The following is a 26,261-nucleotide window of genomic DNA, read 5'->3' as shown; positions in this document are numbered from 1 at the left end:
ACTGCTAAGAAGCATGACCGCCACTGATACTGTGCAATCAATCACCCTTCCCACCCACCCACCCATCCATCCGTGTGCTGCCTGCTCACCTCCCCCACAGTACTCAAAAGCACCCGCATTCAGTAGTTTTGCCCCCAACGCATGCTCTGCGCTAACAGGTGCGTGCATCCAAAGTAACATGCAAATGCAGGCCTTGTGTGAATAGCATTAAAGTTAAATGTGTGCAAAGTACAAAACATAAGTACAGCTAGGAATGTCAGATGCAGCTTGTAAATCCGTTGTGGCGCCCCCTGCCTGAGATTTCAAAAGTCAAACTCGGCGCCAAGAGACTCGTGACATAAGGGGGCAGCGAGCTTCCTTAATTTAAAGGGTGTGGGTCTCGTGTCTCCATGGAACAGCGCTCTGGCGAGACATTCCAGCCTAATTCATTCCCATCGTTAATCTGTTTTTCCTCACCTGGTGAAACGCGCCCTGTACCTCATTTTCAAACTTGGCAACCGAAGAAGAGGACAAAGAGCCATGATCTTCAGACCCAAGGCAAACGTCACTTTGGTACCCTACAAAGCCCTTTCTTCCAAGTCACCCCACAACCACCCCAAGGAGGCCGGGCACCGATGGTCGAGTCTGGAGAAGAGCATTCATGCCATGCTCAATGCCCACGCCTATTGCGCACCTTTAGGTCTCTCCTCTTGCGAGATTCTCGCAAGTTTAGCCTCATCTCGGAGTTGGCCATTAGAGCACCGAGAGGACCGAACACAGATCTACGAGATTACACCCAACTGAAACATTCCTATAAAGCACCTGGGCCACACGAAGGGGGCGGGGGGAAATAGCACTACCTTAGCTGGAAAAAAGGGTGTCGGTCTGTCCGCATCGGTAAAACTTCGTGCGCTGCCCCGCCAGCGGCCACACGATGGCGCTGCGCCCTCATGCGAGTAAATTGGATCAAATCGACAAGAAGTTACTTCAGGTTTTAAGGTGCCTGGCCGAGAAATGCAATGTGCAGTGCAGGCAGTGCCAGCCCCAAGTCTGCTAGCTCCCTGTGTGAGATTTTCCTGTGGGCCCCGGGCAGGGGCGAACCGGAAGCTTTTCTCCCTGTACATTGCCTTTAAACACACAATACAATTACAGCGGGGCAGGGGGGCGGGGGGGGGTCCACAGTTGGCATGTTTGTTCGCGCCCTGGAAGGAGTTGACTAGTTTCATGTTGTTTCGCGGGATAGTCCCCTGAGGGAAATATTCAGCAGCTGGTTATGGGCAGCGAGAGTTGACTTTGGAGCCTCGTCTAGCTGCACCTCTGCTGCTCAAACACATTCAGGCAGGATGCTAAGCGATTGCCACCCAGCGGCTCCCTGCCTTTATTCCAACGGTAATCACTTTGTTTGTGAAATCCCCTGCCTTGCCTACACTAGTAGGCCTTCCTCCAAGCCCCTCGCCACCCCTCTCAACCCCTTATCACAAAAGCCCCTATATAACTAATTACTGTCGGAAAAGGCACAGGAAACCCGTCCAGCATGCGACCCTCCGGAAGGGCCCCGTGCCGTAGGCTCGAACTAAAACAGGCCACCGATCTAAGCCCGGGTGGCCTACTTGCTAAGCTATATATCCCGAGGGAACGGCAGATCTAACCCAATACAGCCCTGTAATCCGCTCAGATACGGGGATCCATTGTCAGACCTGCGAAGGTAATATACGTAATACAATGATCCCAAATAATGCAACACAGGGGGGCTCCACTCTCGCATTTCTTTAAAACAAAGGTGTAGTTTTGTTTCTGACCTTCCGAACCCCAGCCCCTTGATGCCACTTATACCAAAACCTGCGTTGACAGCTCATTAGTGGCAACATGCTCCCACAAGAAGCCATGTTCTACTGATTTCCAGCCTTTTGGGAGACCGTGTGCCTGTATGTCTAAATCGCACCAGCATTCTGCTAATTCTAGCCGGCTCTCTCTTCAGCAGACAATGAAAGGGTAGAATATGACAAGCTTTGATTCATGTCCGCTCTAAACGGGTGATTGACCTGATCTCACCTGAAAGAACCCCTCTAAATAACATGGGCTTCTCACTTGCTAGATGGGAGGAGCACTCGCACAGCGCTCAGTCGCGAAGGATAAAGGCTAATCCCAATCACCTAAAGAGGTGGCATGGAGAAAATCTTCACAGGATCCCCTGAAGATGGATCCCACACACTACAGGGGCCTGGCAATTCTGGCTCCTGGTCGAGACCACGATGACCTGAACTTTCAATTGACCTTTTTTTCCCTGCAGGGGAATTAATAGAGGTCACGCTCACCTGTATACAAATAATGCAGTTATTGATACTCTGAGAAATTGTAATTGTGTAATGCTTTAGGAAACCTGGTTGACATCCATTCCATCGTTAGATGGGTACCATGTTTTCATCCAAGTTGCAAAACCAAGTGGAGGAGGTAGCTCGTCTGGTGGCTTAGTCACTGCCCTTCAATGTGATTTAAAGGGAATTAGCCACCCGATTGAGAATCTCCCCTATGGGCTCTTAGCTGCTGTGATGTCAATGGTATCGAGTAAGCACCATGTTCCCCTGATTAATGGAGATTGGCATAAACGGGTGGGAGAGCTGGATGCGATTCTACAGACTATTGTTGATTTAGTTTGTAAGTGAAAAATTAGAGCTGGCCCTCGCTATGTTTTGCTGGCTGATGACCAGAATGCTAAATGCTTACCGATGTTAGAATATTTAATGTTGATGAATAACACGGATAAGCTCCCTCTTGACCAAAAATCAAGAGCAGGCTGGCAATGGAGCTCTGCGATGGCTACTTTCAATTTACACTTCATCAATGGTCAAATCAGGGGGTTTGAGGGTAACCGTCACACTTGTTTCGTGGCAATAGTAAATCTACTTTAGATTATATCTTTGCTGATTTGCAGATGTTTGAAATTTGTTCAAACTTTACCAATGAACAAACTAGGAGTGACCAATGTATCTGGGCAATCAACTGGGCAAATGTCTTGACCATTTTATTTGAAAGTGTTGTGTCAACTAAAGCCTTCCGTAAATCGTGGCAAACGGCATATATAGTCCCCATCTTTAAGAAAGGCGCGAGGTCAAAGCCCATGAATTACAGACCCACCAGTGGTGTAATGCTATATTTGGCACAGATGCTAAAAAGGTGAAAACACTTCAGATACTATAGCGGTAACAACTTTCTTTAAATCTCTAAAATGAAAAGCAGAAAGTTAAACACTATAGAGTCTAAAGTTGTGGAATACCCTAAATGCACAGTGTCTCACAATGTGTTTGATTTTCTAATATCGGTGTCATGCTAGATCATTGTCCTACTTGTTTAGATTTGTAACATTCTAATCATGTTTTACGCTTTGATACCTGGTCTTGTTGCTGCTTTAAAAGTTTTTAAAAAAAGTAAAAAACTTTTCAATGTGCGATTACTGTGATTTTATAAGGGGGAACAATTGGATTTTTGATATGTTGTATTGTAAGGATGTGGTTTGTCTTGTTTGGGATGAATTTGTAAAGGGCATGCAAACCAAATCCAATAAAAAATATTTAAACAGGACACTGTTCCCAGTCCATTCTCTAAACTCGAAGTGGGCTCCGTCATTCTGCATGCACCAGCTACCTGTGTCCGAGTAGACCAGCTCTGTTAAGAGGATCTCTACAATAATTTCTCCCTCCACGGGACCTCTTCTACTGCCCATTAATTGCTGTAGAATGCAACCTACCTGGAAGCTGCACCAGGGCTAGATTCGTTCCTTCATCTACAAGGGTATGTTCATGCTCTACTGCACGTTTTAACTCCCTATACATATTCCCTGTTCAGTGGGTTATACATCAGGATACAAGTACTCTGCAGCTCTCTGAAGGAATAAACGCAGCATAATGGGCATTAAGGGGCACAAGGTGGGAATTTGGACCAATAGCAACGCTCTAGGAAAGTCAGTCCTTGAAATGCCCAGAAGCTTTGTGACAGCTACCATGGAACTGGACTCTGGATAGGTAAGGTTCTTCTTGGTGTGTTCTGTATCACAAGGAGCAGAATTACATGGTCTTGAATACACAAGACGAGCTGCCAAAACCACACAAGCTGATGTCCTCATGAAAAAAACAATAACTACTTTGAACATTGATGATTGCATGTTGCAAACATTTGCCACAAAGGCCAAGCAGAGTATAGAACTTGCAGGCTGAGGACTGGGGAGGATTGTAGCTTTATAAGTGCAAATAAATAAAATAAAATACAGTTCCTTGCATTTTGTTCCGTTTAACAATGATTTGCATGTTTGTTCCTTTACCTGCAACCAAGAGCCCACTGGGCACCCCCTGTAATTGAATCTTCGCATTTTCTGTAACAGCGCCTCGATGCCTTTTGGGCTGCAAGCGCGCTTTAGAAGTGCAAATAAATAAATAAAATAAATAGCTACACAAGACATTCAGTGGAATCGGGCAGTTGAAGGAGGTGAACATGCTGAAACCTTCATCTTTGGTGAGCCGCCTTGCCAATATCACTTCCTCACTATACTAACTGGAGCCGAGCGCTGCAGAGCCAAATCAGAACCATCAAGCTGCACTCCCTGTGCTGCATATAAAGCGTCAGTCCATCTGCTCCAGTTATGCTCATATTAAAAAGGACCTGAGAAGTAGTTTTTTACCCATTTTATGATCAGTGGGTACAAGCGAAGGCAGCATGTCCTTTATATTCGCTGGCAGAAGAGCAAAAGTGTCAAGGTTATTGCGCCTATGAAAGGATCGATTTTCTGTGATCGCATTCAAGTGGCTAGAATTAAAGCATTATGGGTAGAAAGGCCATCTCTAAAAAATTAGAATAAGGCCGTCCAAAATATGAGGCCTTACGTGTAAAAAGGGTTACAGCTTGGAAAAACTGGTAAGGAATCATGGTGCTACAGCGTTTTTTAGAAGAGCTTTCTTTCAATCCCATCCTTTTTTTTTGTTGGAAGAGATATTTGATGCAGCGTTGTGCTTTGCCATCGTGCGTAAAAGGCTTCCATTTAACCCGAAAGTGTTCAGAAATGTCTAAATGCCTGCTGCCGCTGAAACATTATGCTCGACACTACGAATGGCAGAGCGCTCTGGCTCACTCCGCCTTTTGGGGTAATTTTGTTCAGGGCTGCATAGCTCTGCAATTGCAAATTTGGTACAGCCACCCACTACTTCTAAAGTTCTTAAAACTCACCTGTGTACAACATTGCCCACACACATTCCCCTAAACAATCCAAGGGTGGATCCTATGGTCCAGGATCCGGCTCCCTCCTGTCGAACTAGACCAAGACAGGACATCATTACGGAAGATACCGAGACTAGACCCTGCAGACGCTTGTGGCTCCCAATTACAACAAACGAAGCACAACTCAAACTAATGAAGATGCGATATTTAGAATAAATATAAATACCCTCAAAACATACCACAAGTTCAGTAAAGTTGTCAGATCACACCGTAGACCTAGATAAACCAGCAATACCACAGCTATACTTCAAAAAACGATTTAAATTACACTCTCCAAAGGTTCTGGTCATTGAAACCTCTGTTCCGCTCCACCACTCTTCTTCACAACCTCTTCCTCTTCTCTCCTAAACCCAACAGGTCCCAAACAAGACCTGAATAAGGCCTACAAAGGGGCAACTACCAGTTCCTCACTTCAAATCCAACTTGCAAAACACAGAAAATTGTTGGCAGAGATAGGTAATGTTTAAAATCACTAATCCAAAACCTCTACAAAGCAAAATGTAATATAGATTTATAACTATGTGGCTCATAGTGCCTGCTCAGACATGCACTGCATGTATTTCGGTTCTGTGTGCTTGCATCGCAAACAATTACAGAGATGCAGTTTTTAACTAACTCCAATCAGTGAAAAAAACACCAATTCTTTTTTTCTTCTACTTGGGCCACCCAAGCACCCCACATCCTTATGTGGTTAAGCCCACCCAAACCCCCTCTCCACCCGTTTTATCCTCTTACCGCACCATATTATATATATACACACACTTTAAAAAACGTTTTTTATAGCTGTTTTTTGTTCGTTAAAAAATGTGTTTAATTCTTTTTTCGTTATAATCACTGAATACCATGTATTTCACCATGTAATGGTAGCACCCAATGTGTACCTGACGTCCAACTTTCTCAGACCATATGAACATACACTGAATACTAGTCTACGTTGGCAGCGTTTACACATGTTGAAATGTTTGCTATGCCTTGCAAATCCTCAAAAATATTTTCAAATCAAAAACTCGCTTAAGTAACTCTCAGGGCTGGCCTTACGACTTAGAAGGCAGATCATGAGACGGTACTCAAAACAGAAAAAAAAAAAACTTTATGACTTGTGCCTTAAATGTGAAAATGCCAACCCTTATGGCTCCTAGTGGGCTTCTCTACTATTGCTGAATGTCCTAAAAGGGACCTGGACCAGGCTCTGAAAGTAAAGCTTCCATTCTCAAGGATATCCTTGGTCACCTGGACAGGAAGGGCGCCAAATGCACCCTTGCTCATCTCAATAGGCTACTGAACTTTGCTACCCATAACCTAGACGACCGGCCAACTTCCTCAGCTACCTCCAGACTTCCTTTAGGCGGGGTGACTAGCCATAAAAAAAAAAAATAAAATAAAAAAAAAAAAAAAAAAATCAGGCCTTATTCCAAATCCCTTATGTTTAAATCAAAGGTAATGTTTGTGGGTAGGTCTAGAGGCTCACAGCGACCGCTGGGGGCAATGGAGAGAAAACTGGAATGGGTGCGTACTTAATGTTATTAGGGAGAACCCTTTAGCAGGATCTAAACTGGCTTACACATTATCAGGCCACAAAGCAGATGAATGGGGAAAATGCTAGGCATTGATTGTGCCAGCGGATTGCCCGACTTGCATCAGAAGGCCAAATCAGCAACAGTAGCACCCCATGGTTCTTCCTTTTGGGGCCAGTGCAGCCCTTCATCATTGCAGATTACAGATCATGGGGGTTTCGCAGAGCTTTCCAGACAATCTGTTACACCAAGAAATGAGTCTACATTATATATATATATCATCAGCTAACAGGGAACCCTTTAGCCTACTGGATCAGTTGATGGAAGAATAAAAACCTACAACGAAGCCATTTATTAGTAATGGATGTTTTGCTTGGACACTAGCTCAAGTTGCACCTCGCAGTTGAAGCTCGGATATACGCACTTATTGAGAATACAGCGAAGCTGATGAAATAAGTGCTAGGGAGACTCGGAAATGGTTTCTGGAGGTCAAAGACTGCGCGAGAGGAATCGTAGATCAATGAAATCGACAGCGGAGTTCTAGCTTTCAAATAGGAGTCAATCCAGTTTGGATAGTTGCTTGGAATTAGTGGGTGATTAAAGTGAGTACATGCATCTTCTAGTAGCAGTTAGAATATGCTGCTTGGCTAAAGAGGAGGCACAAAAATAGCAAGTATTTGTAACAGGTTTTCAGATGACTGGATGCATTTTTATTTCAAACTGATTCTAAAAGAAGGAAATGGTTATTCCCTCTGTTCAGAAGTTGGGGGTTAGACAAGTTCATACATCCCGTGCTTTATTTCTGCATTCATCTGAGAGTTTGGCGTTTTATTTTTTGTTGATTTTCTTTAAAATGTATACTAGGAATAGCTGTGTTGGAAAAGGTTTTTTTAAATATTTTGTCTGTGTTTTCATCTTTTATAGAAATGGTTTAATTTCCGAAATAAGAATACATGCACCTAATCCATCCATCAATGCTCACCCTTTTGCAGTCCAGGCACCAAAGCCCTTATCCATCCATCCATCCATCCATCCATCCCACACTCACCCTGTAATAATACGTCCCGCATTTGGTTCATACTCACGCTCCCAATCATTGGAAGCGTTACCACCTGAAACGAAGTACCTCTCCGACTGCATCTCGATTACCCTTACAAACGACCTTCCGCCACAAAGTTCCTCCACCCCCAACGGTGCCCAATCTCTGCCACCAAGGCAAGGCTGGTCTTTCGACACGTGTAAAACGGTACAGCTGAAGATCCTTGCACTGCACCTTGTGCTGTCCACATTGACTGTTTCCAGATGCTTCCCCACCAGCAGGCTGTTCTAGATCACAGCTATGAAAAGCAACCCGCAAAGGGACTGCAGCAGCCAGCAATAGGCTATGTGTTTGCAACTTGCTCTTGGCAAAGCACTTTTCATTATCAATTAAAAAAAATAATCTGCTGTCGAGTGCCTACATTTGAACAGCTCTATATAACTCCTATGGCCATAACCGGCAGCCCCGTAGCCCCCCACTTGCAGAATTCATACTGCAACACAGCATGGCTTCAACGGGTACACAGAATGAAGAACAAGCCTGAAAGACTTACCTCCCGAAGTCGCAGAGCTTTAGGACAGCTGTGTCAGGGTCCAGTAAAAGGTTCTGTGGTTTGATGTCCCGATGGCAGATCCCAAAGGAATGAATATAGGCTAAGCTCCGGAACAGCTGATACATGTACAACTGAAAGAGAAAGCGGTCAATGAGGGCCCACACTCAGCTTTCACTCACTTCATCCCACTTCAAGGTGCTTCATGAACAAACCATAAAATACATGCATCACCTGATACAATTGGCACTCGGGAGGGCTAAAATGTTGAAGGGATCTTATAGGGTTTGAGTGCATAAGGCACCTGAGCAAGCTGGTTAATGAGAATATGCACACAAAAGGAGGTGCACATGCGAAACACCAGATGCCCGGGACAGAAAACTTTATCCATAGTAGGTACAACTGAAATCTCACCAGTTTAGAAGCTTAACACAAAGGTAAATGCCACCCACTGGGTTTTGAGTCTCATTAGCAATGCATAATGGCTTAAAGACCGCCCACAGTCTCGTCCTAGATCCCCAAGTAATACATCCCATTCTTTTTTTTTAAATGTAGGGCTCTATATATTGCATAACACATCTCAGCAGCTTGCATCAGTTCTTTCATTTGCAGGACTTGCTCTCATAGGGTTACTTCAAATGTTCTCCTGCATCACTGCATCCTCTTTCCTGTGTGGCCATGACCAAGGTTGCATTACAGATACTAGGCTGGCACGGGCCACCCTTGATGCGACTGTCATTTGCACTTAGTCAAAAACTCCAGGGTGCCAACGGATAATTTTATGTGAAAAAATATCAGAGGAAGCATTTTATGGAGCACACAAAAAGAAATAAACCACAGGATGGCCGCAGGGGAAATGGCACACGGAGCACTAGGAAGAGACCTTTTGCAATTCCTTGATGGCCTGAACGTGTAATGGCGAAGGTGGGAGCACAGATTTATCAAGCGAGAGGGGAAGCGTTGAGGGCAAGAGCAGCAAAGCGCTTGCCCAATACAGGCTTCTAGTAGAGTCAGGCTCCGAGCAACTTGATTGGTTGCCACATTCGCCTCGGGTGTCAATTTAAGCTAATCCCTCCGCAAGCAGGATTGTACAAAAGGGGAAAACCCCACAATTCCTGTCTTACCGTTTGTCCTGTCCTAGTATTGGCTCCTGTTGTCGAAGTAGGCATTCCTACTGGTTTGGGGAATGTTCGAGGGAGAAAAGACGGAAGATCATTTTTTTTAAATAACCTTCCGTCTTTTCTCCCCTGAACGTTTTTGACTTGGCCAAACCCCGGTAACCCCCAGCCCCACCCCCGCCACTTACCTTGCCCCCGACTCACTGGTCGCTGCAACGCCTGTTCCCTTCCCCCTCCGTGATCGGGAACTGGCGCTGCAGGGTCCGTTCCAGTTTTGTCTTTTATTCCCGGGACAGCTGCGGGTTTGTCCCTATACATACTGTATAGTTTAGTGAGGGGGGGTTGTGGGGGACACCCCCGGAGCCCTTTTTTGGATAAGGCTGCAGGGCCACCGCCACTCACAATATAGTGAGCAAGTGTGCGAGGGACAACCCCACAGCACCAAATGCGTGATTTGGTCGAACTTTTCGGCCGTTCAGAATTTTCGAACGGTCGAAATTCGGCCAAATCACGCATTCGGTATTTTTTTCCCAGTCATTTTGGAGGAAACCTCTTATACTAGTGATCTTCCTCCTTCTATAGAAGAAATCCTTCTGTTTTGCATGAAACTACTCTTCATTCAGTGGGCATCTGCCAAGCTTACAGCATGCATGCCAAACACAAAGAATGGGTGCGAGGGAGAGGTGGGCAGAGCAGGCCCGTAGAATACTTGGTTCAAAGTCCAGAATTTAGAATTACCACCCTCCGCCAATTAAACTCTTCCACAGCTCCCCGCAGGGCAGTGTCAGAGGTTAAATCTAACACTACCCAACACCTATTGCTGGGCGATTCAGCTGTACAAGGTAGAGCCCCTGTTTTTTGTCTATGTCTCCAAAAATAAAGTACTTCCGTTGAATCCTTGTAAAGTATGACAAGTTGATGGTATGGCAGGATATGCAGGAGGAACGTGAGGCACACAAGGTGTAGCTTCATCGTTTCAATACTTATGAATAGTGAATTCCTTTTCAGGCCTTAGGTAAGGGTAGAGAAAAAGGAAGCGTGCCAGATCACCCTCTTTCGAATGTCCTCCCCTTTCTGGTCACAGAAGAGACGATGGGAGGATTTGTGGAGTCTAGAGGAAATCCCATTTCCTCTTAGAGAGTCACCAAAGGAGCTTTCATAGTGGCAGCTCTAACAGATTAAGCAGATGAATGCCATTCTAGATGTCCAGCTGGAATCTCGTACCCTCTAGTCCATCTAGTAAATGCTCATGTGCCCTAGGAACCCAATACCTACAGCTCCATCTATACTTGCTGTAACCATCACCAATGATCCTGGTGCTACAGTGCTCCACAGATTAGTAAGAACTGAAGCACGGTTGGGAGATGGACAGGCAACCATCTCTGTAATGTGGTGATGGAGGACGTTTCAGCTCACATCGCAGCCAACACTTGATTGCAATTTTTTGGGATATGCACCCCAAACACATCCGACAATATGTAAAGTCATTAAATTCCAGTACTCCATGAGGGACTCCTTTTACAACCTAGTATTAGAAACAATCCTCAAGGTATAGAAGAACATAAATATGGCTTATTCCCCCCCCCCCCCCCCCCAAGTATTTGAAAACACCTACCATACAGGGTTATGAAGACTAGTTCACAGCAACATTAAAACAGGGGTTTGAACAAGAGTTCCCAGCAACAAAGTGGACTCAAGGTTCCATTAATTTGGCAGGAAATATCAGGATGTGGCCCATGTTGACCATTTTAAGAAGGTTGAGAACGATGTGAGGTGTCAGAAATTTGAGGCAGAGAACTTTGTGAAGGATTTTTCATAAGATGCCATTTTTATTAAAAGTGTTTATCAAACACCTCACTATCCCTTACCCTCAAGAGGATGGCCTCTGCCTATCCAAATAAACTAAAGGAAACACTAACAAAAGGAATCTGTTCCTCACGCTTGTACAAACATATGAAGGTAATATATGGCAATTCAAATATAACAATCACTGTTATATCCAACATACACTTAACAGTTTCTCCTTGTAATCTGGGCAATGTTCCCTTACCCAGAGTCAAAGCAGGAATGCAGATCAATAGTTCAACATTTAGAAAGGTTCCAATCTACAACACAGTTCTGGTGATCTTGCTCCCAAAGTCTCACTTGGACTTTCCAATTGAGCTTGCAAGAGTTCACGAGAAAAGACCGATAGACCTTCCAACAGTTCAAGAGAAAAGACCTTCCAACAGTTCAAGAGAAAAGAAAACGTTGTTTCTCCCCCTGCTTCCAACAGTTCAACTCCTTCTCAAGAGACCACACTTCAATAGATCATCTTGATCAATAGCAATGTTTTGTCAGGATGATTTCACAAGATAATCGGGTGGTTTTAGCCACTTCTTCGCAGTCTTCAGCCACGATATAGTACTTCAACAACTTCTACCTGGTGCACTGACCTGCCAGGTCTACCATTACAAGGTCCCTCCCTATCCCTGGTGTACTCTCCTGCAATGACTAAAAGCTTCTTACACTATTAGAAGTACTTCTGTCTTAAAGTTCCCTTCAACAACTTAGTAAAGTCTTTTGAAATGACATGAGACGCACTGATGCCGTTTATGTCACATGCAATGCAGATTATGCCCTTCTCCTGACTGCTTTCTATCAGGGGGGGAAGCCTTTCTGCTACTCTTGCTTTCCCAATCAAACATCTGACAATGGCGTTTTTATCATCCTTGCTCTTCTTTGACTTAGACAATGCTTATTTGGGTCTTTATGAAATATTGCCCCTTCTTCTCTTAAGCAAAAAGGGGTTACAATTGTCTTGATTCTGAATTGCCCTCTCTTGGCAATACTGATTCTTGTAGTGTTTATGGCTTCCTTTCAATAATGCCTTCTTTTGGCAATTACATCTATCTTTGTAATTACAATTGTAACCTCGGTTTGTTCCCAAAGTTCTTATTCTGCCACTTTCATTGTTTTGTATCAGTTCGACATGTAAAATTGTAGTTTGTCACTTTCTCTTCTTTACATTAATTCAGTATTCATCATTGGTATTAGTGGCCAGCAGCCGATTACAGAGCATCTCGGGGTCACATGCTATTAGTGTACTCACCGGCTGCCGCATAAGCGTCTGCTCGCTACGCTGCCACTCTGCCTTCTGCTCTCTGCTACACGTTAAGCTGATGTCTTCTTCCCATGGTCAGCGCCGGTCAGGAGAAGAGCGTTTCATGCTTCGAGTGTGCTCCGGTGTTCATCTGCCATCTAAGTAAGTTAGTTTCAGCAAAGCCTTTTGAATTTACGCTTCCCAACGCGCAACCTCTGCATTCCCGGCCACCGGGGGAAAAGTGTGCTTTAACAAGGCTTCCTGCCATGCAGCCTCTGCATTTCAGGGTTATGATTAGAGACAAACACTACACCGGTATCCGCTTCATAGTCGGCGGCGGTCCCGACGTCTGCTTCCCTTAAACCTCTGCTGCCACTGCAATGTGGAGCCTTGACCAGAACTCCACCTTCTGCTTCTCCTACTGGCCTGCACCTGAGTGGGTCCTTTGTACTCATCAGACTCTCGGGTGTAGTTCATTAGAATCATTACACTGCACCTTGCAGTCCAATGCAGTCCAAATCCCTCTTCCCAGTACTTTGGGCATTGTGGGACTTGAAGTCCGCAATGCTCAAATTTCCTTTTTCGTGCTTACATTGTTTTACATGAACTTACTTCACTTCCATTATTGACTACATTTTCAGGAGGACATCCAAAAGGAGATTTCGCTTTATCAGAACTTAAGACACTAATGTTCCGATGTCTCCATTCAATGTTCTCTTCTTGGCTACAATAGTGTTTACCATTACAAATGTGGCAAACTTTATAATGGGGAGCGCTTTACTCCTAATAAATACTTGATTGGGATAGTTTTTGCCACCCCAGGATGGCTATCTTTAGTACACAGAATCTCACTCTGACAACAAGCAATTACATATTCTGGCATCATGGACACCTCTTCCTCTGTGGAAGACAAATACCGAGTCTCAGCCAACGGAGTCCTATTCTCTTGCGGTCCTTCTCCTCCCTGCTAATACCACTCGCAGGGTTAGGATCAGGTAGCAGCTGCCTTCCCCATGCCACCTGGGTGGAGACTCTGGGTAGGGTCTTTGTAAGGACTCCACAGGATTCCATCAGACCGACCCTTAGAGGAACCTACTCCAACAGCAACCTTTTGCCAAGATGTCTCCTTACCTGGGCCGCTTCACTGGCTTCCCATTCCAGCTTTATCAGTTTCATTTACTCTCCAATGTGTTACTGCTCTTGCACCTGCCTAGCTCTGATCTGCTTTCCTTCTATAATTTCTTCCAAGTATTTTCTTAGTCTTCCTTGTGCTTGCTCCAAAAATCTAGAAAGCTCTTCTGTTGGACATGTGGTCTTGCTCTTCTTTGTCTTTATTTAGAAAAGTCTAAAATAGTTGGCTGCTGAATTTTGTTACAGCGTTTTTCCAGACTTCTAATAGTCTATCTACTACCTTCATTACTTTCACACAGTAGAGAAGTTTGCTTAAAAGCTCCATTCTGCTGCGTAATGGCCGCAGAGTTAGCTGCTGAGTTGCAGTCTGCGACAGTCTATGGCAGCAGGTGTAGCAATGGGGAGCAAAAGAGTAACAGAGGAAGAAGGTCAGCGATCCCGATGTGATGATCTCGGGCTAGAACGCCAGAGCCCGCTGAAAACCCCACCACGGACAACAAAAAACCTTCGTCATCAATGGACTCGAGAGAACCTCCTTGCTCAGGTAGCTGAGCAACAAACTGCGTCTCCATGTCCCCACCCCGATCCCTTCAAACAACTCTCCCCCTTCCCATACAAACGCACTGGCGCACGCAATAAACTTCCTCTTGTGCTCCGACTCCAATCACCGCTCTGGTAACAAGTGAAACGACTTCTGGGAAACATCCAGAGGGAAGCAGGGTCAGGTCCAGAGGGCATAACGAACGATGAGCAGGGGGAGAGGGAGACTCTGGGAGCACGAGGAAAGCCAGCCCCCGATTGCGAGAAGCGAAAAACTGGCACGGCAGCAGACAAACTGGCCCAGCCCCCTTCGCACTAGTCCAAGCATGTCAGAAATCAAAGACTGGAGGAATGGCGATGAAAACAAATTAAAAGACTGACATTATCAGCAGTACGAAAAGACAAACGCGAGATCCCAGTGCTCATAATACAGCTAGCATTACAGCGACACTGGACCATGTAACGGCTTCAAAAGCAGTGGCCGCTTCTCATGTGGATTCAGGGGAAGCGACAGGAGTATGTCAACTTCAATAAATGCAGGTGATTTCCCATGCAATCTCCTTTGTGACCCCCCCTAGTGGATCTAGGTATGGTAAAACACAAGGAAGAACGGAAAATCAACTCGAAACGAACACTGCACACAGAGGGGGAAAAGCAATGACGTACTACTCCTACCAATACAGAAACAAATTGAAATCCACACAGTACCTGCTGGAAAGCATTTGACAAGCCCAATAAACCTTCAGAGCCCCTTGGATCTATCCCAATCAGAGGACAGAATCGTGCCCTCAAGATCCTCAAGAGCCCCCCGAAAAACTGTACCAATGACATTGGAGTCTTAAACGACTCTTCAGATCGCATGTAATCCTTTGAACTCGACTGACTTGGGGAGTGAAGTCATAACAGGGGGCTCAAAAGGATCCCTACTGAGGCCTGACCAGAAACACGAAGAAACGCAAAGGTCCACCAAAAAATGGGAAATGCAAGGCAGCCCCCAAATAAATAAAGAAAAATGCTAAAAAATACCATACTGACAAAAAATGGGGGTAAGGAAGGAAAACCACATCTTCCATCAAACCAAGAGTGACCAGAAATACATGGTTTTACCCGGCATGGGAACTACATTGAAGCCCTCCACAAATGCAAGGAGTTTAAACCGACCAACCATTCAGGACAAAACCGCCCGAGAGCACAAGTCTATTTTAAATTTTGGGATAACAACTTTAAAAATCCAGGAGGAAAATCCTTTATGCTTTCTACCACCAGTGGAAACCAGCATGATAAATGCACACTTAAATCAGCAAAACAACCTTTTGGGTAGACCAGATCGGAGAAGGGACCTTTCGTCCCATGGGGGTTTGATGCAGGAATTACTGGGAGGAGACATTACTCCTATCGAAGAGCCCTGCCCGGTGGCTTTAGGACCACCTGACTATATACTGACTCTGGATACAAGAGACCTACCGGTTGATATAGCGAACAGCAGAGGACAAGGCCAGGGGCCCCCTGATGAAATATTAAACCAATCTAAAACGAGACGAAAGAAACAAATGAGTGCTCTAGAGCATCCTTCAACCCGATCTCCAACGTTAAATAGAAGATCAACAGCATTATCCTCACAGTGGCAAAAAAAAACGACCGCTTTGTCATTATGTCTGCAGTAACCATCGCACTGGCCCCCTTCAACAAACTGAGTCCTTAAATGATACATTAAAGGACCATACTACGCTTGCTGCCATGATGCACACAAAATGAATATACCTAGAGTGATATGTTACAGCTCTGGATGTAAAAAAAGGGGCTTGAGTCGTGCACAGGATATTTACAAGAAGCTTCTGAGCCTTTACCTCCGAACGATCACAGCTTCAAGAGCAGCGACTCTAGTAACAATAGATACTTGGAGCCGGAAGCTAAGAAAGATGTTAGATCGGAATCAACAAACACCAACCTCCTGGCTGACCTGAGCAATCCTAGGAAATAACTCATATCGAGCTCCAAAGTAAATACGGTCACAGGAACAGCAAAGCAACTGGGAATTCTTTTAAGTAGTCCACACCGGGCTGGTGCGACTTCCCAATCGATACCTAGCAAACCAGAAAATGGGTGCGTGGGTTTGGCACTGAACGATCAATGGGAGAATACAAATTCCCTGTCCTATACATGACTGAAAAAATACTCACACTGAAAATTACCCTCTGTTCTCACAAGTGAGATGGAACAAACAGATGCAAGTTGTGTAACAATAAGAGGATATTATATAACTCAAAACATCCATGCTCATCCCTATCCAGGCCCCAAGGAAACTGGCAACAGAAAGTTGTGCAAAAACTCTAGATGCTCAACCGAAACGACTGAAAAAGGAGATGTACAATACCCCCTGATAATATAGATGAAACAGTGGAGAGTATAGATTTAACAGATATATCTCAGTACTCCGTGGAAGAGTCAGAATCCGAACTGACAGCTCCAGTATCGGGGAGAGCTTCGCCAATAGTAAACAAAAAAAATTAAAACAAACACTCCTAAGACCTCCAACCGACGAAAAATGTTCTCCGTTTTTGACCCTGGCCGATGAGATGTAAAAAACTGACAGAGAAAAATAGAGTCTATGAGCGGAGTGTGAATGATCAATGACCAAGGGGGGTTGGAGCAAGCAAGGTCTACTCTGCGAAGTCAACAAAGTACCCAGAAAGAAACAAAACTAGGCCATGTTAGAGTATGAGTCATGAAAGATGGCCAGTGGAGACACCTAGACAATGCAAGACCCCAAATCAAAAAAGGGGAGAGAAGCCCTTCCACAAGACCGATAGGATCAAGAAGTTCGGATCGAGTGCAATGGACAAATTAAATGGAGGACCAGGAAAAGGGGAGACATGTCGCCTATAGCCAAAAGATAGAGCTAACGGAACTTTAAGTTGGAGCAAATAGGATACAAACATGATGACAATTCTTAAGAGAAAAATCATGATCCTTTTCCAGTGCATTCCCAACTTGCGGAAGATACGCTCGGAAGGCGTGAAAAATTGTGGAGTTGAGCATCAAAGGGAGACTGGACAGTGTATACTTGCACATCCCCTAGTCTGTGATGCGGTCGATGTTAACAGCAACAGCGAGCTTTCAAACGTTAGGCTTTGACCTAACTGAATGCTCTAGTGTGAAGATATCTGCCAAGGAACAAGAGCAAATTATATCACGGAAAAACAGAGCGACATTGCTGCCCATGGAAAATCCAACAATTTTGGAAGTAGAAAGGAAATGCGATAGAAGCAATAAAGAAAAAGAAATGAGTAGCGACGCAAAATTACATGAGTGACAATCGCTGAGATCGTGAAGATCAGGAAAATGTGGACTGTGGTCAGGCTGCACGACTTCCTGAGGATGCTCCATGGAAAGGACAGGAGTGGAAAAAAATGACCTTCCAAGATCCTTTGAAGACAGGTAGAGCACCAAGAGGACCGTTGCCAAGGTTAACAGTGACGTTCAAACCTGAAGCAAACCAGACTGACCAAATCGACGCTCCTGCTGTGGGATCAAAAACCTGCGATCATCGAAAATGGTCACGGATCTCGAAAGCCCATGCAAATGGATCAAGAAGATAACCATCCAGCAAAGCTCTAACTCACCAAGAAACCAGTACAGAGGAGTGTTGGGCAGAAACCTATGCAGTTCCCTCTGGGACCACTGCAAAAGATTTAAGACTACAGGTGTTTGGCAGTAAACCCACTTCGTAGCAGTCTGTACCACACAGATTCACTTGGTAGCTGTGGCTGAGCAGTCAGACTTCCCTCAAGAAGAGTTAGGCAGTATACAGAGTATTCACAATAGGTCAACAGAACACAGTAGAACAAGCAAACACTGACTAGAGCTTGGTGTAAAAGCGATAATTATTTATTTAAAACCTAATAAAACACACTGGCACTAATCTCAAGTAGTTCAAAAACAGAGTCACTAAAAGATATACACTCCCTTCCACGATTAGTTAGACAAGGCTTAAGTAAAGCAACACTTATTTTCAGACAGCGGTGAGCGCTTAACGAAGATGGCACTCTAATCAATCGGTTTAAAAGGGAGAGAAAGGCAGAGCAAAGATAGAAACAGATCCCAACACTTTAGGAAGAACATAGTAGGAGAAGAAGGCAGGTTAAAACCGTAAAGTCAAAGTTAACAAGGCCGGACCCACTTTAAGAGGCTCTGGTCGAAATGTGTCCGAGGTCACACGGTTCAAAGTGCCCAAAAGTCTCGCAATAAGTTCAGAAAGAGTTGGACTAAAAAGAAAGGGACCAGTTAGATGGTCAAGGCGGCCAGCCCAGTCCAGAAGGTTAAGGGATTATTATTACCTTGTAGCAATCTTTAGAAAGGGAGGTCTGGCGGACACGGTACCTTAAAGTGGTGAGAATACTCCAGCGGGGGCAGTTGTTCCTGGCAGCGGGTGCAGGTCGGTGCTTCGTCCGGGGGAAGAGGATCTCGTCGGGGAGGAAGACAGGAGTCCATTGCACTGCCAGGGAAGAAACCAGCCGCGGAGTTCTCAGTGAAAAGGAGCGGTCCATTTATTCGCGGTCCAGTGGTAAGTGGCTATCCGGTTGCCGGGGTGTTTGGCACGGGTAATTCGACCACCAGACGTCCTGGGATGCGAGAAAAAGAAGGTAAACTGGTTGTGCCCACCAGTCAGGGGAAGAAGACTCTCCAGCCGGGAGATCTTCTCTGTCATTGGGAAGTGGTGAGTCGGTTCTGCAGGGCTCCACCGGTGGTGTCGTCGTAGCAGGTCGGCTCAGCTTCTCCCTCGTCGGATTTTCACGTCCTGTGGCGACTTCTAAAGTTCCAGTCTCAAAAGCCCTGCTTTTATGCAGCCCACCCCCATTCACTCAGCCTAGCTGTCAATCAAACATGCTAAGTGGTGAGCCAGCCGGCTCACAACTTGGGCCAATCACACAAGAGTGCGACTTGAGTTACCGAGGTAACTCAGTCCAAGGTGCCTAAACCCCCTCCTGCACCCTCTGTGGTACCCAGATAGAGTGGCACCACTTTTGGAGGCTTCTGTGGAGAAGCCTGCCAAAAAGTGGAACAAAGGGCTCGACTTGGGTTGGAGTCACAGAAGAGAATACAAACGCCATTTTAGAATCGAGTTCTGGCAAAAAATACCAACTGGCAAATTAATATTAAATAAATAAACCAGCGGTATGTACGAGGCTATGAGAATTAAATTATTAAAGTTGGTAGCCTCGAACAATGGGAAAATCCCATAGAGATATATTCGCGGTCGAATATAAAAAGTAGTATCCACTGCCACCAGCCAAAACTCGATCAGGGGGGACGGAGACGTGCCCCCTCGAATAACAGACCCCGGGGCAATCGAATTGCCCCGACCAGTACGTCCACAATATGATGGTTTGTACTGGTCTCTGTTCATTATTTGGGACTAGTAAAGCCAATGGTGACTTTACATGCCCTGGGAGACAGTAGTCAGTCCCAGGGTATGGAGTCTATGGTGGAGTGTCACTATGACACCCCTGTGTCACTGCACTGAGGGTGCTGTGTAACACACATAGTAAAAACACATGAGACCCGATGGAGTAAAAGACCCCATAGCCCATAAAACACATTAACAGTCAAAGGAACCCCTCAAATCATGTCCAAGAGTGTGAGGAAAAGAGACTCACTCTTGGCAGGAGAAAAAAAAACAAACTGCAGAAATCCAGCAAAGCTGCTGGGGGACTCACTAGGTTAGGAAATTCAGCCTAAACAGAGAATTCTCCCTAACAAGGAGGAATACAAATCTCTGGCTCAACAACTTATAACCATGGGCTCTTGGAATAAAAGAGGTTTTAGCCACTTACTGAGACCCAGTGATATCAACTTGGGCGATTGACATTCTGTGTTTCCTGGAGACATGGCTAACTGGAAAATCCTACTTGGACGGCTTTGAAGTTAATCTATCACTGGCTTTCAAGGGCCCAAAAGGACACCCATCATCGGGACTACTAACAGCAATACGCTCCTATAGTGAATTTCACTATGTCAAGACCCTGACCTTGAACCCGTTTCTACAGGTGATACTACTGAACTGGAGACAAGAAAAACAGGAAAGTAAGATCGATCAACGGGACGATGTGATAATCACATACTGAAACCCTTTAGCTTTAAGCAATGAGAAATTCATGAGAATGACAGAGAACACCCTCGAGGAAATATACACAACCTGTCAATCAAAATACACAGTACTATGTGGTGACTTAAACGCTTCTTGCCCGACATCAAAAGGAGTAATGAAAACTTCCATAAAAACACCCTTAACCATCGTGAGAGGATCTTTGTGGCTATCATTGATGGCTTCCCGTGACCTTCATAACCTCCACACGCTAATAGACACCACAGATTCAACAACTATGTGGGAAAGAGATGGGCAAACTGCAAATATTGAATATAGAGCGACGAAATGAGAGAAAAAGAGCACCGGAGCATGGCTATATAGATTGAAAGGGCCGGAACGTGAGCGGTGGCCATCATCTTTTTGGAAAAAGATAATTTCAGACAGTATCCAGCAAGGACTACCACGAAGACCTTTATATGAAGACAACAATTATAATTCCTGTCGCTGGGCAGAATTAAAAGGTGTGGTGCAAGACCAGAATTTCTGGACTAAATATCTATGAAGTTGCCAGATGGATATACGGTTTTCCTACCATCCGACCTATCCAACGCTGGGTTCAGGGTACAGTTAAAGTCTCCTCCCCACAGCCAAAGGGCCCCTCTGTATGTAGTAAGTTGGGAGGCCTAGTGACCTGAATTATCCAGTGGCGTCACGATTGGGTGCATGTGTGTTGATTATGCAGATTGCTTTGTTCGAAGTACATGGTCAACTTGCCTTTGCTGTCAGACTTCAGCATTCTAGTGGTCTAAGGGACACCGAAGGGGCCATCTACACCAGGGTACCCCGGGCATAAGCCAAATATGGAGCTCCATGCATTAGTTCCCCCAACTTCTTAACAATTATGGTCTGCCGAGACGCAGTAAAATGTGTCTCCTGTAGAAGGGCCACCTGTACTCCATTACTGATCAAATATGTATGTATCTTGTTTCGCTTGACGTAGCTGTTGAGCCCGTCTCATGTTCCAGGAGACCACCTTAATATCACTCAACCTGATTGCATTCATCCGGACGTCCCACTCGTCCTCTGATGGTCTGCCACTCCAAACGCACCTTGGGTACATGTGGGGACCAGGTGCCCACCCCCAGCCAGCTCTTAAGACTGCCCACACTTTCCTCCCCTACCTCTAAGCCGGCCCCCACTCGGCTGTGCGCTCCCGTGTGCAAGTAAAACGCAAGACACAAAATAGCTAAGCATGATATTCAACCCAGCATATAACCTCACATCACCCTAAAAGAAAAGTAGAAGGGAGAAACAATACCCAACAGCTCCTTAGCTGTTCAGGCGCAGCCGCTTCTCGTGCTCAACCACTACTTTGCCACCCACACTACCAGTCTCGCATGCAGCAGCAGGGTGCCTTTAACTAAGCACCTCCAGAATTGAATAAAACCTGAGTCACTAGCGGGGTGCACAACTCCCACTTGTGGGCCGCTTATCCGGCAGACTCAAAGTTCATTAGTCCAGTATCCGCTATACCAGTGAGGTGGGTCTTTCCCTTCCTCCTGCAGATTGATGGTGAAATGTTGCCCTACTGCCAGTTTCAGGAGCTTCCAGTTTATCCTTTGCTACGCTGCTTCTTACAGAGACTCCACTGGAGGGGAGCCACTATTGCGTACATCCATGCCTGCTCCCCTTCTGCGTTGCCAAAAAATTGAGAGGCGCCATTGTACAGTACCTTGAGTCTCGAGGGATATTTGAGCATATATTTCAACCTTGCATGTCGCAATCTCTCCTTTGTAGGTTTAAAAGCTGCCCTGTGTCAGCACTTTCGATGTGTAGTTCCGGGTATAACTATTTTGGCAGACCCGCTTTCAATAGTTCCACCTTGTCTGGAGAATGCAAGGATTGCTTCCCTGCCTCCAATTCAGGAGCTTTGCAAATAAGGGTTTCAGAGGTGCTCTGGTGGGGGTTTTCTAGCCAAGGACCGGTGGGCACATTCCACTGTAGCCCGCTCCCACCTCCTGCAGCAGCAGGTTTTCCACACGTCGTTGGGTCTCTGCCGTCCATCAGGCATGATACCCGTATGTTTTGTTGCGCTCTTCCCTGTGCATCTTCAGCCCTGTTCTCCAGCGCTGTCGCCTTTGATTTTAGCTTCTGCACCTCAGAAAGCCCCTGCAATATTTTGTTATTTTCGTCGGTTTGCATCTCAACTGCTTGTACTCTAAGCCAATGCCCTTACATCCTGCCGAAGTAATGCCACATCTATTCTCACTTCATCTATTCCCCTCTCCAGGGTTGATTGGAACATTGCAATGGACCTCAGGATCTGGTTCTCTTCTGCTTTAGTGTCCATCTGCGAAGCACTGCCTTCCCTTGGGTCCTCACTGCCTCCATCCTGATTTGTTTTGTTCTTGTGTGGTCTGTCTGGCATGTGCGCGGCGCCCCTCAAGGTGCAATGCCAGTGAGCGGTTACACTCGGGTTCTCCCCCGAGGTGTGGGCTGGTACTATTCCGAGTTCGGGCCTAGTTGGAGGAGTTCTGCAGACTGCGCTGCAAAGCTACAAGAACCACATTTTGGTGCCAAACCAGGTGTGGCCTATGCGCCGGCAGAAAAAAGGCCTATACAACCCCTGCAGGTGGGCCTTAACCAACGGGTTGGCCGCAAAAAACGCATGCTTGGGGGAATTCTTGTGTCAATGGCCACCAAATAAGTGCAGCAAGTAACCACCCGACACCTGAACGAGTCAGGTGCGCTGAAAAAGCCAGTAAATCTTCCAGAGGACAGGTGACAGGGTCCAGACCCCTGTCACGAGCTCAATGGCAGAACCTAGTCCATTTATTCATATTGAGACCAAGCCGAGGGCGTCCTGAATGATGTCCCAGTTGCCATCCGGAAATTGAGCATGTTGAAGCCTCAGCTGGTCAGGAACCAGGCCTCCAACACCAGCTTGCCTGGGTCTGGATGTATCGCCGCCGCCCTGCTGTGTCAGGAATCCCCTGCTGGAGATCTGAAGGTGGGTGGGACCCTGGGAGCACAACTGCAGCAGAGCCAAAAACGAGGGTCTCGAAGGCCAGTGGGGGGCAATCTGGATGAGGCTGCAACGCACTGAAGCCGGAACTTGCTCAGGGTCTGTTGGAGCAGAGGGGTGGGCAAGAATGCATAACAACTGCAGCCGTGCCAATTGATCTGGAAGGCAACTCAGAGACCCTGTCCTGCGCATTATGCAAACTGGGGGCACTTGGCATTCAGAGGGAATGCCAACAAATCCAGGTCTGCGAAACCCCACTGCTGGAACAGTTCTGCAACTCCCACTTGTAGGTGCTGAACCCCAAGCAGCTCAGCTTGTCTGCTCCTGCATAGTTTTCCCCCAGGAGGTGGACTGCTGAAATCTAAATCCCCTCCGACAGGGCCCACTCCCAGAATTATACCACCTTCATGCAGAGGGGGAGCTGGTGCCACCCTGCTTGCTCTGGTAAAACATTGTGGTAGAATTGTCCGTCCTGAGCAGAAACTACCTGCCTCTTATAAGGGGCAAAAACACATGGATGGTCAGGCCCACTGCCCTGAGCTCAAGAACATTTTCAATGCTGTACCATGCTCTATTAATCGCATTGCTCTCCAGAGTAGCCCACCCAGCCCAAAAGTGAGGAGTCTGTCACCACCAGGGACGACTCCGCCTAGGTGAAGGGGGCTCCCACTGAAACATTACCATTCATCAGCCACCAGCAAAGACCGGTTGGTAGGAGCGGGGGTATTGGAACCCTGTCCGACTGAGACGCTGTCTCCTGAACCCAACTGGACGCCAGGTGGAGGCGCCTCATCTTGAGGTGAGCGCGCTGTACCGCGAGCACGCAGGAGTACATTAGGCCCAGACTGTACTGGAACCACCATGCTGAGGTGGTCGTGTTGGCTAGAAAGTGCCCCACTGCCTTGCAAAGGGACAGAAGCCTCTTGGGCACAGGGAACACCCGCAGAACAGTAGTGTTCCACTGCACTCCTAAGAAGACCAGTTCCTGAGATGGGCACAACTGACTTCCTCTGGTTTAGGAACACCAGCTGATGAAGGATATCCGTCAATCTTGGGCAGGAGTGCATCACCCCTTCGAGTTACGTCGCCCTCACCAGCCAGTCCAAGTAAGGGTACAGATGAAGACCCTCCAAGGGGAGAAGGCCTGCCACTGCGTTCAATTTCATGAAGACGCAAGGGGCCAAGTTCAGACCAAAGGGCAGAACCCTTTACTGAAAGTGGTACAACAATCGTGAACCGCAGAAATGTCCAATGCTGCTGGTAGATGGGAACATCCAGGTACGCATCCTTGAGGTCCAGGGAACACATCCGGTCCCATGCACACAGACTCTGCCATGTGTGGGAGTAATCATCTTGAAGCGTTCCAGTGTTAAAGACAAACAATGACAGGTCCAGGACTACCCTCAAGGCAGCCTAGTTGCTCTCAGGTATTGCAAAAATTCTGCAATAGTAACCTGAGCCTGTGTCTACAGGAGGAAACCGTTCTATTGCCTGCATCACCAAAAGAGGACCTGATTGGACGAAGAGGAAAGGATGGTAGGGGCAAAGGAAGAGGAAGACTGAAGCCCGTGGATAATATGGATAGGATCCACGGGTTGCTGAAAAGATGCTTCCAGGTGTGCTGGAAAAGAGCCAAATGCCTCCCCCACCCCCACGGGCGGGCAGCATTTCCCCACCTTGATGTCATTCTATGCTTGGCATCAGAGACAGGGGCAGAGAAGGGAAGACCGGGGGGGTGGGGCAGGTGAGGGGAGGTAAGAGGGGGAAACCTGCGCAATGTCCTGCTACTTCCTCCTGCTGTTGCTGGGCGATCTCAGGCCTCAGTGTACCATGGTCCCGGAACCTCTTGAAGCCGAAGACATCGCGGGGCTTGAACCCAGTCCTGCCCTGGGACTGAGGGCAGGACTTCTGTCATGGTTTTGTCAGGATGGCCAGGGACTTGGCAGTTTGAGTGGAGGATTTCTTTTGCGTCAACTCGTCATCGGTTTATGAATGAAAGAGGTCTATGCCCTCAAAGGGCAGATCCAGGATCTGTTGCTGCACGTCAGATGAAAAAATAGTGGCATGCATCCACGCTGTCCTCATCTCGACCCTAAGGTACAGCCCTCTGCTGGCTGTGTTGATGTGGGAGACTGAAGACTCCATGAGGTCCTCTGCAATAGCCCGTACATCTGCCAGACCGTCCTTTAAGGACACACTTGCTTGTCCAAAGGGAGGTTGGACAGGAATTTCCCGAGCTCCCGCCACAGCTTCTGGTTAGCCGCAGCCAAGAGGCGGTCTGCACTGGCTTGCCGCAGATGCAGTCCTGAGATGGAACAACAGCACTTCCCCCAAGACTCGAGGACTTAGTCGTTCTTGGAGAGACAAATGGAGATGGCTCCCGTGGAGGAAGACTAAAGCAATGGTTTAGAATGCAAGGAGGCCGCAGTCAACACTGAAGGAGACTGCAGGTGGGAGGCAAGGAGGATTGACTCTCTGTCCATCAGCCTAAACCTGCAGTCCAACTTCTTGTTAATCTGGGCGTTGGCCCTGGGCTTCTCCCATACCTTTTGTGCCACCTGCAGAACATGCTTCTGGAGAGGGGTGCCAGAACGGATCATGGTGCGTCTCTCCAAGACCTCTGCTAGCACACCGTAATCCTGGGCGTCTCCCCCCCACCCCTCCTCCCAAGAACATCCGCCAGGCCCTGGAGGCAGTCCTGCAAGGCCTTAACAGATGCCGGGGATTCATCGTCCTGGGTGTCAGTCATCATCATCATCCCCCCCACCCCCCTTTTCACAGACTGAGGGGAATCCGGACCCTGGGATACAGGTGCCAGTAGGGGAGCCCTCAAGTCTGGAGCCGCAGACAGGTCGAACGGCTGTTGAGCGGGAGACAGTGGTACAGGCAGTTGAGAGGTCAGAAGAACCGGTAGATCCTGGACCGGGAGA

The 26,261-nt window shown here is 46.7% G+C and overlaps 1 protein-coding gene across 3 annotated transcripts in view; it reads right to left on the bottom strand.

The window, feature by feature from the left end:
* GSK3B (glycogen synthase kinase 3 beta) overlaps window positions 1-26,261 on the bottom strand; it is a 1,215,699-nt gene that overhangs the window by 461,597 nt on the left and 727,841 nt on the right. For all 3 annotated transcript variants that reach the window (XM_069635848.1, XM_069635849.1, XM_069635850.1), the window contains exon 5: window positions 8,351-8,481. In XM_069635848.1, coding sequence (XP_069491949.1) covers window positions 8,351-8,481 — 131 coding nt within the window. The remainder of the gene's footprint in view (window positions 1-8,350; window positions 8,482-26,261) is intronic.

The sequence above is a fragment of the Ambystoma mexicanum genome, chromosome 7p (assembly GCF_040938575.1).
Source record: "Ambystoma mexicanum isolate Mex_15411 chromosome 7p, UKY_AmexF1_1, whole genome shotgun sequence".
NCBI lineage: Eukaryota > Metazoa > Chordata > Amphibia > Caudata > Ambystomatidae > Ambystoma > Ambystoma mexicanum.
Note: the sequence above shows the minus strand (reverse complement) of the source record. Positions and strands in the feature narration are given on the sequence as shown.